We start from the raw sequence: 16,161 nt of genomic DNA on the forward strand, positions 1-16,161 counted from the left end.
AAGAGAATGCGTAAGCATACTTTTTGTGATATCATCGCATAAACTTTGGCTAGGGCACGTGGACCATAGCTTGAAATTTTCATTAATGTTCATGTACAGACTCGATGGAATTGTCAGGGTAACAATGTCAATTTTGTCATGTAAGGCAAGACTTCCCATATCACGTAGTTTAGAATACTCAAATTATATTATCGATGCATCTCTATTATACCAACATATTCTCAATATTTATAATGTGCGGACATGAATTATGTTGAAGTTAAAAAATTTCATCTTAATGAATAAAAATGCAATATTTATTTTATATTTGTCGGCATCATGCAAGATATAAATTATTAAGTTCATTAATGAAATTAATGCAGACATATATGAAACATCAAGCATGTCAATAATACAGCATTCTTTGTTAAAGTGCCTGATTTTAATTACTGTTAGGAGTACTTATATGGATTTAATATGTATAAGTAGGACATTTCTTGTTGCATGTATTTGGCATGGTTTACCTCACTGTATATCATGCTTGAATGAAGTGTATAAAGATCAGACATTTTGTAAAGATGAAGTCAAGTATGCAATTGTAAACCCAGACTATTTTACATTTGTTTAATCAGCCACAAAAATTATCTCATTGAAATAAGTAATATTTGGAAAGAATGGATAGATTGATATGTCTCGTCTCAGATGTAGTGATGTAGTGTTTTGTAAATAATCAATTCAAATAAAATTAAAATGAAATTTTATAAAACTTTGAAAGGTGAGTTTGTATGCTGAAGAAGAAGTTGTAATTTGTGTAACAGACATTGTATATTTTTTTGTTTGTAATTGCTGTCTGTGTGTGTTGACTTAAGACAGTTTGAAATTAATGTTAACAATTGATTTCTGAGGGTTGTAAATGTTTTACTGTGCTCTGAAGATTCATCATAATAAGAATTTTCTGCATAGTGATTATAACAATTTATTGATAATTTTATAATGACAGTGGTGAATATATAAACAATAAATTTGTGAAGAACTTTCTGCTCTTTAATTGCTTGCTATATGAAAGGCAGATCTGATAGATTTTTCATTTGAATTTAAAAGGTTTGTTTCTTTTGAGTTGTTATAATGACATGTTTAGTGAGTTAAAGTCCCTGTTATTTCTTTTTTATGAAGCTTGTTTATATTTTACTTTTAGCCCTTCTTTATTTGAATATTAAAACTGTCATATTGTTGTAGACTTATTGGGAGAGGGCATTGATCTGTGGTGAAACTTTGAATGTTAAATGTATATTTAACTTGATTCTTATTAAAGTTTTTATATTGGCATTCCTGTAGTTGGCATCTTTAAAGCAGGCCGACTTCTATGAATTCATAAATTTGTGTAATTTAGGTGTATCTTTATGTGAAATATTATCTATAAACAATTTTAATGTATACTTACTTATGTACTGGGTATGGCTGATCTGTTTATTGGAATAGAATAATTTTATTTCACCAATCAAGGGTCATACTATATGACATATATAATCACAAGCATAAAACATATTGCATGTAACAAAATATATCGACCAACAAATTGTGTATTGTATGGTAGAAATGAAGACAATAAAGTAACTAAAGCTTATATTATCCTATGATATTACTTTTTCATTTGTAATTATCATAGAATGTTTAAAATATTTTTTTAGTTTTAAAATGTTTATATATGTATTATACTTGATATTTGATCTTTTCTCACTAAAGATCATCTTTAATGAAGTTATGGTAATGTTTTTTTCATTCATTGTTTCAGTTACAGCGTATTGGAGAAAGTTCACTAAGCAGACCAACCTTTGATGAACAATTTCATGCCAGCCATCCATCAGTTCCAAACTCAAGTCCTCAGGCCGGAAGTCCACGGAGCATTGGTTCTGGTGATAGTGACGGTAATGCTAGTTCGGGCGTAGATGTTGGTTCAGCAGACATGATGGACTTTCACAGTGATGTTAGACGTCGTCTGTCACATGGTGTAAACACATCAACCGGTACAGGCGTGCAGGGAATGTCCGATGACCAGGTAGTTTTTTCGACCCTTTGTTTGATAGGTCACCTTATTTACAGACTCTTTGATTTTGTTGGCTGCTGGTGGAACATAGTTCTTATTGGAATATTAATCATTTCTTACCAGTGTAAACATTTGTGTCTGAATGTGTCCTAAAGCCCTTACTTAGATAATTCTCACGTTTTTCAGTTGTGTATCTTACATTAATCCTTATCCTCGCTAAATATCTGAAATGAACCTGCCCATCTTTCAATCTAAACAAAACCATTTTCCATTTTTTGGGGAAAATTACAAAATATGTACTGGTTACATTGGTAGAATCAGTTGCCACTAGTGGGCTAAGAGTTAAATAAGGACCATGAACATCCCTGCCACAGCTACCATGTTGGCTGGGATGAAACCATGGAGTTTTTTTGAGGATCACACGACACAAATTCCTTACCACTGAATATAAAAACTTCCTCAAAGTTTGTTTTTCTAAACACTTACATTCTATACTGATACATCTGATACATATGATTTGCTTAATCTTAAAAAAAAATTGCAAACTTTTTTTCAAACAGTCTATGATAGGGTTAGGTTTAGTCATGTTTACATTTAAGCCTTAGTGAAAGTTTTTTTCTTTATATATTTGTAGAGTTTCACAGGAGGTTATGGTTTACCCCGTAAGATGGTACATTCTATCGCTAGTCTTGTTAATCCTCATGCCAAGTTAGCCGAGTCTGAAGCTATCAAGATGGAACACGAATATAAGAGAGATCTTATTAGAGAACAGATGTCAGCCACTCCATATAAATCTAACAGCAGAATTAATTCAAGTAAAAGTATGTAATGATTCTGACTTCAAAAATGCTGAATAGTTTTGATGGTTGAAAGATTTGATGGTGTGGTGTTTAGATATTTGATGTGTAACATGGGTTTGTGGATCTTTCCTAAACTATGTGTAACACATGGTGTTATAACACAGGGTAGATGTGGTTATTCATTTATTGTTTCCAATCTACATATACAGTCAATATCATGAATATACAATATATCTTCTCTGTTGAAGTTAACTTTAATCAAGGCACTGAAATGACATAATAATAACAATGTTTGCACATATAATATATACAATCAATAAACATAGCATTTAAACATCTTATTACCATAGACATTAAGATCACTAAATGATTAAAGCATTTGTACTCTTATGTCTTACCAGTTAAACATTACATGTATAATGTTTACATTATTACAAAAGGTATAAATACCAACATACTCTTATACTTACAGATCTAAGGGATCTTAAGCCTATTCCACAATAAACCAATGACAAATTAGAATCTATAGCACTTCACTTCACATCACATACATCCTGTCTCACGTGATGGTTAACTGTGAACAAGATTAAAACATATAATACATGCTGGTTATAAAAATATAGAATTGAAAGAGAAAGTAAATGACTGCCATTTTGGAACATTCAACGCGCTGTAAAATACAACATTGCAAATAAACCGAATAATAAATAATCATTTCAGCCATCACAAAACTACCTTAAATACTTCTCACAAACACTTGGATAGCTCAACCAAATGTAAATCATATAAACAAGTTCAAATTAACAGAATGTTCTCTACATCAACCACGTAAACTCTTTTCAAAACCTGCACAACATTCCCGCCAAACTCTCGCGAGATCACAAAGAAAACAAGATATGTTTGTAAAACATGTATGCCCCCTATCAGCAGCCAATTAGTCATGTGATAAGGTTATTATGCATGACTTCTGACCCAGTGATCAAACAATTAATAAGGGTTATCAAGTATCTACTGGTCATGACCTTAACCTTTGACTCCTTGACCCAAAACTCAATAGGGGTCATCTGCTGGTCACGACCAATCATCATACAAAGTTTGAAGTTCCTAGGCCTAAGTGTTTTTAGTTAATTGATCGGAATCCGTTTTAACATACAAGGTCAATGTGACATTGACCCCTTGACCCCACAATCAATAGGTCATCTGCTGGTCATGACCAATCACCATACCATGTTTGAAGTTCCTAGGCCAAAGGGTTCTTAAATTTTTGATTTGAAAGCATTTTTACCTACAAGGTCAATGTGACCTTGCCCTTTGACCCCTTAACCCCAATATCAATAGGGGTCATCTACTGGTCATGACAAATCACCATACCAAGTTTGAAGTTCCTAGGCCTAAGGGTTCTTTAGTTATTGATCGGAAACTGTTTTTACCCAAGAGGTCAATGTGACCTTGACCTTTGACCCTTGACCCCAAAATCAATAGAGGTCATCTACTGATCATGACCAATCACCATATAAAGTTTGAAGTCCTTACGCCTAAGGGTTCTTTCGTTATTGATCGGAAACCGTTTTTTACCTACAAAGTCAATGTGACCTTGACCTTTGACCCTTAACCCCAAAATCAATAGGGGTCATCTGCTGGTCATGACCAATCACCATACCAAGTTTGAAGTTCCTAGGCCTAAGGGTTCTTTCGTTATTGATCGGAAATCGTTTTTACTTACAAGGTCAAAGTGACCTTGACCTTTGACCCCTTAACCCCAAAATCAATAGGGGTCATCTGCTGGTCATGACCAATCACCATACCAAGTTTGAAGTTCCTAGGCCTAAGGATTCTTTTGTTATTGATCAGAAACTGTTTTTACCCAAGAGGTCAATGTGACCTTGACCTTTGACCCCTTGACCCCAAAATCAATAGGGGTCATCTACTGATCTTGACCAACCACCATACCAAGTTTGAAGTTCCTAGGCCTTAAACTTCTTTAGTTATTGATCGGAAACCGTTATTGCTTACAAGGTCAATGTGACATTGACCTTTGACCCCAAAATCAATAGGTCATCTGCTGGTCATGACCAATCACCATACCATGTTTGAAGTTCCTAGGCCAAAGGGTTCTTAAGTTTTTGATTTGAAAGCATTTTTACCTACAAGGTCAATGTGACCTTGCCCTTTGACCCCTTAACCCCAATATCAATAGGGGTCATCTACTGGTCATGACAAATCACCATACCAAGTTTGAAGTTCCTAGGCCTAAGGGTTCTTTAGTTATTGATCGGAAACTGTTTTTACCCAAGAGGTCAATGTGACCTTGACCTTTGACCCTTGACCCCAAAATCAATAGGGGTCATCTACTGATCATGACCAATCACCATATAAAGTTTGAAGTCCTTACGCCTAAGGGTTCTTTCGTTATTGATCGGAAACCGTTTTTACCTACAAAGTCAATGTGACCTTGACCTTTGACCCCTTAACCCCAAAATCAATAGGGGTCATCTGCTGGTCATGACCAATCACCATACCAAGTTTGAAGTTCCTAAGCCTAAGGGTTCTTTCGTTATTGATCAGAAATCGTTTTTACTTACAAGGTCAATGTGACCTTGACCTTTGACCCCTTAACCCCAAAATCAATAGGGGTCATCTGCTGGTCATGACCAATCACCATACCAAGTTTGAAGTTCCTAGGCCTAAGGATTCTTTTGTTATTGATCAGAAACCGTTTTTACCCAAGAGGTCAATGTGACCTTGACCTTTGACCCCTTGACCCCAAAATCAATGGGGGTCATCTACTGATCTTGACCAACCACCATACCAAGTTTGAAGTTCCTAGGCCTTAAACTTCTTTAGTTATTGATCGGAAACCGTTATTGCTTACAAGGTCAATGTGACCTTGACCTTTGACCCCTTGACCACAAAATCAATAGGGATCATCTACTGATCATGACCAATCACCATACCAAGTTTGAAGTTCCTAAGCCTTAAGGTTCTTTCGTTATTGATCGGAAACCGTTTTTGCTTACAAAGTCAATGTGACCTTGACCTTTGACCCCTTGACCCCAAAATCAATAGGGGTCATCTACTGATCATGACCTATCACCATACCAAGTTTGAAGTTCCTAGGCCTTAAACTTCTTTAGTTATTGATCGGAAACCGTTATTGCTTACAAGGTCAATGTGACATTGACCTTTGACCCCTTGACCCCAAAATCAATAGGTCATCTGCTGGTCATGACCAATCACCATACCATGTTTGAAGTTCCTAGGCCAAAGGGTTCTTAAGTTTTTGATTTGAAAGCATTTTTACCTACAAGGTCAATGTGACCTTGCCCTTTGACCCCTTAACCCCAATATCAATAGGGGTCATCTACTGGTCATGACAAATCACCATACCAAGTTTGAAGTTCCTAGGCCTAAGGGTTCTTTAGTTATTGATCGGAAACTGTTTTTACCCAAGAGGTCAATGTGACCTTGACCTTTGACCCCTTGACCCCAAAATCAATAGGGGTCATCTACTGATCATGACCAATCACCATATAAAGTTTGAAGTCCTTACGCCTAAGGGTTCTTTCGTTATTGATCGGAAACCGTTTTTACCTACAAAGTCAATGTGACCTTGACCTTTGACCCCTTAACCCCAAAATCAATAGGGGTCATCTGCTGGTCATGACCAATCACCATACCAAGTTTGAAGTTCCTAAGCCTAAGGGTTCTTTCGTTATTGATCAGAAATCGTTTTTACTTACAAGGTCAATGCGACCTTGACCTTTGACCCCTTAACCCCAAAATCAATAGGGGTCATCTGCTGGTCATGACCAATCACCATACCAAGTTTGAAGTTCCTAGGCCTAAGGATTCTTTTGTTATTGATCAGAAACCATTTTTACCCAAGAGGTCAATGTGACCTTGACCTTTGACCCCTTGACCACAAAATCAATAGGGATCATCTACTGATCATGACCAATCACCATACCAAGTTTGAAGTTCCTAAGCCTTAAGGTTCTTTCGTTATTGATCGGAAACCGTTTTTGCTTACAAGGTCAATGTGACCTTGACCTTTGACCCCTTGACCCCAAAATCAATAGGGGTCATCTACTGATCATGACCTATCACCATACCAAGTTTGAAGTTCCTAGGCCTTAAGGTTCTTTAGTTATTGATCGGAAACCGTTTTTGCTTACAAGGTCAATATGACCTTGACCTTTGACCCCTTGACCCCAAAATCAATAGGGGTCATCTACTGGTCATGACCAATCACCATACTAAGTTTGAAGTTCCTAGGCCTAAGGGTTCTTTAGTTATCACTCGGAAACCATTTGGTCTACGGACCGACGGACCGACGGACCAACGGACCGACGGACCGACAAGTGCAAAGCAATATACCCCCTTTTCTTCGAAATGGGGGCATAACAAGAAAATAAAAGACCAGCAAGAACTTATCAAAACCTAAAGAAATAAAACACCGGAAAGAGCTGACACGTTTCATAATACTGTCATACAAAAATATGACCCTGCTACACACTCCTGCTCCTTGGAAAATGACGTCTCGTCATTTAACATTAAACATCTTCATCAAGATATAACATACTGAATGTTTAAATAACATAATGACATTATCATTAATGAACATTCATAAAATACAGTCTGCTTTCAGGCACATCAGCTGTTACTGAAAATAATTATAAATATACATAAACTTTACATTATATATCAAATGCTACTTCTGCTCTCCCCTGAAAAAAAATTGTGTCCCTACAATTTAAAATAAAATAAAATATATTTAACATACAAAAGGTAAAATAATCTTATGTTTACAAGCGTTTACACATAATTCCATATGAATTGTTTTCATTAGACTTAAATTCCACATGAATTCTCGGGAATTTTCTCCACTATGAATAATCAATAGTTAAATTCCATATCAATTCTTCAGTATTTTCTCCAGTATGAATTGTCAACACTATTTCCTAGGAATATTCATTAGTTTCTTATTGTATCAGTATGAATTGTCAGATTCTTTACTGCATTCTCATATTTTCACCAGTATGAATTTTCATATGTTGACTTTACATTCTACTTCTATTGCAATTCAAACACTTTCCAGTATGAATTATCATCACATGTTGTTGAAACACCTTCCAGTTTCAGTTCAATTCCATTTTCACCTTATTTCATTTAAATTCTACTTTCACTTTCAGTTCAATTCTATTTTCACCTTATTTCATTTAAATTCTACTTTCACATTTCAATTCAATTCTACATTCACCTTTCAATCGCGCGGAACAATTCGCGTTTCAACTTTCAAACCAAATTTATAGTGTATGCATCCACTATTTATTTATTTATTTAGAGCTCTAATATTAATTCCGAAATTAATTTAAAAATTAATTCCAGAAAATGTTATTATTTTAAATGATGATTGAGATAATATTTATCTCAACACCCTTATAATATATATTTTGTTTAACTTTAGATAAGTTCCAAAATTAATTATCAATTAATTTTAGAAAATTTAATTATTTTAATGATGAATGAAATAATTTTCTATTTCATACACCCTTATAATTATTTGCTGAACTATTTCAGAGATGTAACACAGATTTCTTCAATAATATTCAATTTTATATCATTTTATTTATAATCAGTATTCAAAGGCAGATTACTCTGTAATACCTGAAAACAATAATATGTGATTCACAATAAAGTTTAATTCAATGAAAAGACAACTCCGACCTGACTGAAAACAATAATATATGATTTACTATGAAGTTTTATTCAATGAAAAGACAACTCTGGACTGACCAAAATCAGGAAGTTCAAGAATCAGAACACACAAGTCCAAAAATAAAACAGAAAGGATTCCAAGATCAAATGAACAACTTCAAATCACTAGGGAGTATATAAGCTTGGAACTCAGCACTGTTTATGAATATTATATGATGGCTGAAATATAACCTTAGCAAAAAAAAATTCTTGTTTACTTATAAAATAATTTACTTTATAATACTTAAATTTAATGTTCCAATATAGCAGTCACTATAGAGTAGTTAAAACAGAAGATAATAAGAGAAAGAAATTACTAGTTTGTGCAGCTTACTGGTTAGTTCCCTTCACCTATCAGTGTACCAAGTGAAATTCTTTCATTCAGCATACAATATCACACCCTGTAGATAACAAAATAACAAATTATTAAATATTATCCAAACATATTTTCCTGAAAATATTAAAAATTATATATGAATATTTATTACAGAATTAAATTTTCAGTGCCAAAGATTATATCAAATACTTTTTTTTAAATATATACTTGAAATAATAAATACTTTTGCACAAATTCAATAACAAAACACTATTTAAATAGAAAGTTCATCCAAAAAGAGTTTTTACAATGTTCACTGTTGGTTCGGGTAGTTAATAGTTACTATAGCACTATACTATCTTCTCCCCAGCTCTAGTTATCGTGTCCCCACGATAATGGTGATAAAGTCATGTATCAATGTTGTATGATTTCTTAATAACTCTGATCGAAATATTATTTATCAAATTATTAAAATTAAAACAAATGGTTGTGACACGTTTCATAATACTGTCATACAAAAATATGACCCTGCTACATATGCATTTAGTCAGGATTTTTCTTTTATGCCTATTGATGAAGTAACACATCCATGGGAAAAGACTTTTAAGATAAATCACTTGGATACTTTATCACCAAATGGAATGAATTCTACTTTCTCTTTACATCTATTAATTACTAAAAAGTATTTTGTATATATCTTAGTCAGTATTACTGGTGTTTTTACTTAATATTAGCACTTTTAACTGTTCACTAGTATAATGCATCAAATTGATCCTGTTTATGATTAATACGCCAAACTCAGTCACACTTTGATGTCATCGCTATTGACGTCATGTGGTGATGACATAATTTTCCTATATATTGTTTATTATTTATTTATGTACCATGAAGAAGGCTGTTGAGCTGTCAACACTGGTATATTAAAGGGAATTTTAAGATTTTGCAGTTGATTACTTGAATTTGAGCAACTTTATTTTTCAGGAGGTCCAGACTTGAGTGCTCATATTCCAGTTTTACGTACAGTTAGTGTGTCTAATAATAGAGAAGATAATGTATCAGTCTTCAACAGTTTCCGACATGATCATCTTTATGGTCAGGAAATACTTAGTAAGTCTTCCTTTATAGTCCTCTTTCAACATTTTGGTAAAATTCTGTATTTGACTTCAAAGTAGAGATCGATATAAACATATATTTGTATGTGTAGCCTTTGTCATGTCCATTTCAGAGTTTCCTGAAAATATTGCTTATTAATGTGTTATCTCTGTTTTACTCGACTTTGTCATGTTGTTATATAGGACATATAATGGGTTATAATTTGTATTTTTATTTTTCTAAAAGTAAGGAAAAATTACATTATTTCATATATTTTAACTATACATATAAAAGAACTAAGGGAGATCACTACTACCTAAATTACAGGTATTTTAAGTGTATTAAATGTATTTTTCAAAAAAGAAATAAATCAGTTTACAAGTTAGCTTTCATTCAATTTCATTTTTAAAATCCTAGTTTGACAAAGGGAGTTTTGAGTCATGCTTTTTCAAATTCTTTAACAAACCAAGCAATTTTTTCAAAGGTTATTTTAATTTATAGTAACTGCTTTTATAATTGTGAAACTAGACATATATTTAAAGACCTATAAACAGAAGCCATTTTTGCTAAATATTGACCATAAAATGCAGATGTTTGTGAAATTTCAGCTAAACTTTATGTGCTTGTTTTCTAAAAGTTTTCTTGTCTGTGAAAATTTTTATTTATTGAATTTTGATAAAAAAAAGCTTTATTATGTAAGAGCTTTTATGTCAATTGTCCTTTTTATACACCTGATTCTATTCTTCAACATAATGAACTGTAGGATTGTTATATATTAACAAAGTATTGTGTGTTTATCTAGGTCCTCACAGGCCATATTTTCCGACGCCTCAAACCACCCAGGTGTTTCCCTCTATAAAACCAGGTTTGTCCTTGTGAACTGTGTAGTGCTCATAATGTGCATTGCTTACACGGCCATTCAGTATCATGATTGGCTTAAAATAAATCTAATTTGCATAATGAAAATATAATTGTCAAATGCCTAACTTTATTAAATGCCTAATTTGAGTAAAGCATGCTTGTTATAATCGAGGGAGGCAACTACATGTATATAGAAAGTAATTGGTATTAACTTGAAATGATGAGATGATAAACTAAATATGATTTTGTTAAATCTATGTTCTAAAAGAAAGGTTAAAGGTGAAATTGAAAAAAAAATATTGTTGAACTTATTGTTGGATTAAAGTATATTAGAGTATGATTCAGAGTTTGTACCCTAACAAAAGTACTAAACCCTAATTGTGATTTCAGATATAATTATTGCATGGTATAAGTTAAGCTAGTGTAATATGAAGTGTTTTGCAGGCTGTATTTCTTGTGACACAAATGTTCAGTAATATTAATAATGATATGATTTGTTTACAGAACCTATAAAATAAGTCATTTAATGATAACGAAATGTTGATTAACTGTCTATTCTTATAAAAAAAACTATGTTAATAATAATTGTTACAGTCACCATGTTAAATAAATGATTTTTCAATAATATGAAAACTGTTCATTTTCCCAACATTTGAGTTTATTTATGATATTGGCTAAATGTTTTGAAGGTTTTGAAATATATGTAGTAAATAATTCTGTTTATATGATATAAACTTATAATAAATCTCTATAATTCTATGATTAACAGACTCTTGACTGTCTAAAGTCTATCTAACAAACTACATAATTATATAAACTGATACTGTTCTTATATGGCACTTGTTAACAAGTTTCAGGTGTATTATTCTAAATGTATTGTATACAGGTAGACTTAACTTTGTTGGTCGCAGTGGTACTGCTCTAGATGTGCGGTATAGTGCACACCCACAGGGTGATCAACCCGAACAGCACACCAAAAGTGTAATCCAGCTGTATGGAATGATGAACAATGGCGGGTTACAACCCCATGGTACTGAGTTTGAGCTGGGGGGGTTGAGTGGCACCTTGTACTGGTTGCGGATTATATATATCACTTCTCTTTTCTCTGGAAGCTGGACTTTATAACATATACCCTGCAACATAATTTATATGATAACTTTGTTATAAACCAATTGAAGAAATCTTAAAACGTTGATGCTGAATATTTTTTTTTTTAAATAATTAAAAGTCAACATTGCCATTTTTAGATAAAAGGGCTTTGGGTGATTATCCTACACTCAACTACCCAAAATGTTATAAATTATTTTGTTTGGTTTCTGTTCATAGTTTCTTGAAGAAACCTGTTTTAACTTTACCTATATAAATAAAATCTAAGGTATTGGACATTGTATTTACAATGAAAATGTTGAAATAGCTGAATTCTTATCTCTTAATTTTGTTAATAAATGTAAATATATTAAACTATAATATATAAATTTGTTGTGGGTTAAATCAAGGGTGAAAATGTAAATACTCAATCAAATAGAGCTGTATATTTGGCTTACATTAAAAATCAATATTATTATTACTGATAAACCCATTATATTTGATCTGAAAATATTTCTAATATACAATATACATGTATTTGATTGATGTATTTACATAGAGGCCCATTACTTTAATGATATTCTTCTTTTTAGGCTTCTCCAACTGCTACTCTTTATATGCGAGGGTTGATTCAGAAATACCCTGAATTTGCTTAGACTTTCTTCGTACAGTTCAATATATAACCTATTTCATCTTAAATTATTATTGCCAAGTACCTTTTCAGTTTGCCTTAGATAACCATGGTTATGCTACTGTGAGATGGGACATAAGTTGATTTGTCATTTACTTTGCCTCTCACTGGGGTTCTGGGTAGAGACTGACAGAAAACCATGTGCAGTCATGCCAAAATATTTGATGCTGACTATAAAACTTTTTTCAGATTTCTAACTAAAGACTTGCTGTCTAGTTTGTGTTAGTTATGAATTTCATATTTCAATGTTTTGAAAAGAAACATTGCCAACAAATCTAGCAATACTCATATTCACATGAAAGCTTTGGATATTTCTGGATCATCCGTCGTATTTAACTTGTCCTGTAAGCTAGCCATAAGACAGCTTTTTAACACACTTTCTTGCAAAACTGATTTTCATTTAAATGTAGACAAAATACCAAACACAGAATAGGTAAGCTACATTCTAGATCAAATGCCTTTACCTTTTAATAGCATTGATATACATTATGTGAAAATTGATGATATGATTGGAGAAATGATAGAAAATGATAAAGCTGGAAAGTGTGTTATAAAAATTTGGAGTTTAAAGAAAATCTTACAGAATTTGTTATAGGTTGCTAGGTTAAATAGAAATCTTTAATTATATTTCTATATTACCAGAAATATTCTGTTTAGGCTAAATTTATGTGAAATTTTATTCTGAAATCTATATTCTGTAAGGACATATATAGATTGTCAAAGATGAGTTTTATTTGGAAAATTGTAGAATACAATATGCTAGTAATGGTCAGTTTTATGATTTCTTGGAGAATACATGATACACCAAAATATAAAGACAAGATACATTCTCTTCTTTACTTCTACCTTTCCCTAAAATAATGTAAATTGGTGTAGGTTTTATATATAAAATATGTATTTACATCCTTTCTTTTACCCAGGTGATTACATAAAAGTTACAATGCATAAATTTGCTTTAATTGCTTTCTGTTTCTCCGCACATATCTTTAATTCTAATCTGTATGTAACACAATTTCTAGTTTTGTATGTAGGCCAACATTACACACACATATATATCCATAAATGCACATTATATATGTACACACATTTCTACACGGTTTTGTCTTGTATATACATACATTCTTGATGCAGAATTTTGCATTTCAGAAATTATCTTTTTTTTTATCTTTTACTTTTATAATTTATATTTGTAGCTTACCTGAGCACTTTGTGCAGTATGGTGAGCTTTTGTGATGGCACTGTGTCCATCATCCAATATTCTTTGTCGTTATCCACAATTTCTTTAAACAACATCTTTTCCTATAGCACCAGGTAGATTTTGACCAAACTTTACAGGAATGATCTTTATGTGGATCTTCACAAGTTGTATAAATTGTTTCAGGCTGATGCATAAGATGCCACAAGAACTAAATAGAGACTTAGAAAATATAATTTTTAAAATCTTTTCAGAAACATCTATATTTGGCATGTAGCATCACCTAATATTTTATATCCTTTACAAGTTATTGAAGTCATGTCCATGCGTCAAAATTAAATCCTTATTTAGTTTTATTTAAGTCTGTGCGTGAAACTGCAATGCCCAGAACTAAGATATTTGGTTTTAGCAGTTCCTTGTGGTAAAAAAATACTGTCTTATTTCTTGCAAGATATCTTCGGTTATAAAGCCCTTTTATGATTAAACGTGTGAGACAATTTTTGTTTGTTTAAATTGTTACTTTATTATTTTCCTCCTTTTCAAAACATCACCTGAGTCAGGCATATATTCTTGAGAGAAAACATTCTAGTCTGTTATTTACAAACAATCCAGGAAATATGTATCCTTGTCAGATATGTGTTATTAGTAAACAGGCCCAACATAAGTGCAGTTTGACAAATTTTATGTAGATGATTATGTTGTAAAATGATGCATCAGCAATGAATTAAAAAAAATGTTTTACGACTAAGACCTTATATGATAATTGTTTTGCTAGAACATAGCTGTCCTGCCGGAGGTATGGATTTTTATTATTTGAACAATCCAGTTTGTTACTGTTTGAAGTTTATCCATCTTTTATACTTTATTCATTTTTTTCTTGATAAAACCCTACCAACAAGGCCTGCATCACCATTGCTGTAACTGTAAATCCTACTTAAAATGTTGATGTGAAATTTTGAAATGATCATTATTTCTTGGTGTGTTTTAGCTGAAAGCTATATATAAGAATATTTGTTATCTTTTTTAAACCACAGTGTCTGATTTGTTACTATTAATTACCTTGAATTTGAATTAACCAATAGAATTTCTGGAATTTTAAACTAGTTGACTCTAATTGTATCTTTGTTGGAAATAATTTTTTGTACATTTTGTATTGAAGGATATGGCAAAACATTGCTTACACCCAGTAGTACTAGCTTGCTAAGTCAGTCTTCTAAGTTATACAAACTCCCAGGTAGAATATACATGTATATGTGTAAATCCATTTTATGTTGATATTCTGTAAATGTTACATTAATAAAATTCAAATTCGACATTCACTATTCATAATTTCACCATGTGACACCATGTGAAAGAAATTTTTTGCACTGACTTGGATTGATCTAAAGTAATTTTATCACAACACAAAGGTTCATCATGTCTTAAGTTGTGTTTGTATTCCCTAGTGCACTAGTTATGTCTTGTAAAAATCACAGAGCTGTCAGAGCTGTCAGAAGTACGTTGATCAAAGTAATCTGCAACAAAGTTGTTCAAGAGTGTTATTACCCCATACCCTTTCACCAAACTACCCTAGCTGTTTTAATGGTGATGTCTTAATTAGGATCTGTTTGGCATAAATTTACAAATTTTAATTATAACTCTAAAACATGCCATAAATTGGTAACACTTCCTATAATTTTTTAACAGAAATTTGAGTTATTTCAGTGAATGTATTTATTATTTGTCTTTCAAAAATTTCAAGAGGAAAACATTCAAGTTAATAGCCTTATGAGTTTATTGTGTTATATACATTCATTTCTTTATTAACAAAATTCTTACTTAATTTTTACTTCTTGATAACATCTATTTATCTACAAAATAACTGATTAAATAAATTAATATTGAATAATAATTCTGTATAAATTAATGTTTTTCTAAACTGTCTGTTTACTAATGTATATACTATTGAGTATTGTATAATTATAGTACAATAGCATTATTCTGGTAAAAGAGTATAAAATGGTGATATATATTTTAATGTTTATTTCATTTAGCAAAGCAAAGTGAGTCCCTTATTCACCACCAAACATTAGAAGAATTTTACCAGACTGCAGACAACTTCTCCCCATCTCATACTTCATCATTCCGCAATAGTGCACGTATACAGTCAGCCCCGCCACCAAGGGTGAAAAGTTCAAAACCGGTACCAAGTGGTGCAAAGACTGCCATGCCTAGAAGGCAATCTTCTGGTAAAAATCAATCCACAGCCAAGCTGGGAAAATCTCTTCTGGACTTTAAGTGAGTATATTGTATGGGTTTAATAAAACATAAATACAGAGTAGGTTATTTCAGAGTTAAAAA

General features: G+C 32.2%; 1 protein-coding gene and 1 long non-coding RNA gene across 6 annotated transcripts in view; one reads left to right on the plus strand and one right to left on the minus strand.

Annotated features, from left to right (window-relative positions):
- Nucleotides 1-16,161, plus strand: part of LOC132750419 (uncharacterized) — a 75,784-nt gene that overhangs the window by 13,253 nt on the left and 46,370 nt on the right. For 4 of the 5 annotated variants that reach the window (XM_060740396.1, XM_060740399.1, XM_060740397.1 and 1 more), the window contains exons 2-8: nucleotides 1,772-2,035; nucleotides 2,658-2,844; nucleotides 9,878-10,003; nucleotides 10,791-10,853; nucleotides 11,736-11,879; nucleotides 14,597-14,617; nucleotides 15,855-16,098. In XM_060740396.1, coding sequence (XP_060596379.1) covers nucleotides 1,772-2,035; nucleotides 2,658-2,844; nucleotides 9,878-10,003; nucleotides 10,791-10,853; nucleotides 11,736-11,879; nucleotides 14,597-14,617; nucleotides 15,855-16,098 — 1,049 coding nt within the window. Of the gene's footprint in view, nucleotides 1-1,771; nucleotides 2,036-2,657; nucleotides 2,845-9,773; nucleotides 10,004-10,790; nucleotides 10,854-11,735; nucleotides 11,880-14,596; nucleotides 14,618-15,854; nucleotides 16,099-16,161 lie in introns of those variants that run through there. The other variant, XM_060740400.1, reaches the window with a different exon arrangement.
- Nucleotides 2,990-3,712, minus strand: LOC132750422 (uncharacterized). The gene is made up of 3 exons (XR_009628543.1): nucleotides 3,559-3,712; nucleotides 3,294-3,397; nucleotides 2,990-3,089 (listed from the first exon to the last, which is right to left on the minus strand). It is a non-coding gene; the product is annotated as an uncharacterized LOC132750422 (long non-coding RNA).

Source organism: Ruditapes philippinarum, unplaced genomic scaffold (genome assembly GCF_026571515.1).
Source record: "Ruditapes philippinarum isolate M1 unplaced genomic scaffold, ASM2657151v2 ctg407_1_1_1_1, whole genome shotgun sequence".
In the NCBI taxonomy this organism is placed as follows: domain Eukaryota; kingdom Metazoa; phylum Mollusca; class Bivalvia; order Venerida; family Veneridae; genus Ruditapes; species Ruditapes philippinarum.